General features: G+C 75.5%; 1 protein-coding gene across 2 annotated transcripts in view; it reads right to left on the bottom strand.

Moving 5' to 3' along the window:
- Nucleotides 1-384, bottom strand: part of NABP1 (nucleic acid binding protein 1) — an 8,422-nt gene extending 8,038 nt beyond the window's left edge. The window contains exon 1 of one of the 2 annotated variants that reach the window (XM_010563998.1): nucleotides 84-384. In XM_010563998.1, coding sequence (XP_010562300.1) covers nucleotides 84-174 — 91 coding nt within the window. In that variant the 5' untranslated portion in view covers nucleotides 175-384. The remainder of the gene's footprint in view (nucleotides 1-83) is intronic. The other variant, XM_010564008.1, reaches the window with a different exon arrangement.
- Nucleotides 385-657: the final 273 nt, after the last annotated feature.

Raw genomic sequence — 657 nt, 5'->3', positions numbered from 1 at the left:
CGGCCCCGCCAGCCCGCCCCCACCACCACCACGCGTGACACGCGTGGGCGGCCCGGGGGTGGGGCGTGCCGGACGCCACTTACCGATCTCCAGCACAATAAAGATGACATTTAAGTTTTTCAGTCCGGGTTTTATGTCTTTTATGAGGAGGTACGTATCGCTCGCCGCGCTCATGCTGCGGCCGGCGCGGGGGGCAGGGCTGGCGGGACGGGCCGAGCCCGCATCCCGCGGGGGAGCAGCGGCGGCAGCGCAGGGCCGGCCAGGGGTGCGCCGGCAACCCTCACAGGGGACGGGGACACGAGCACCGAGGGGCTGCGCGGTGACTGTGCGGCACGCCCGACCCCCACCGCCCCCTCTCCCGCCCGACACCACCCGCGCCGCGCCGCCCTCCCTCCCGCTCCCGCCGGCACTGAGGAGCACATGTGCGCCGCGCTCCGCTTTATACCAACCGGGCGGGTCCAACCCCGGCGCCGGGCGGGGGGGGGGAAGCGCTACCGAATGGAACCGTCCGGGGCACGCGGAGCGCCGGGACTGGGCAACAGGCGGGCGCGAGCCGGCGCCGCGCGCTGATTGGCCCGCGCCGCGGCCATCTTCTCCTCGCCGGGGCGCTGCCAGCCTGGGGGCCGCCAGCGCCGCCCAGCCCAGCGCGGCGGGGCC

Source organism: Haliaeetus leucocephalus, unplaced genomic scaffold (assembly GCF_000737465.1).
Source record: "Haliaeetus leucocephalus isolate CR32 unplaced genomic scaffold, Haliaeetus_leucocephalus-4.0 Scaffold1, whole genome shotgun sequence".
In the NCBI taxonomy this organism is placed as follows: Eukaryota; Metazoa; Chordata; class Aves; order Accipitriformes; family Accipitridae; genus Haliaeetus; species Haliaeetus leucocephalus.
Note: the sequence above shows the minus strand (reverse complement) of the source record. Positions and strands in the feature narration are given on the sequence as shown.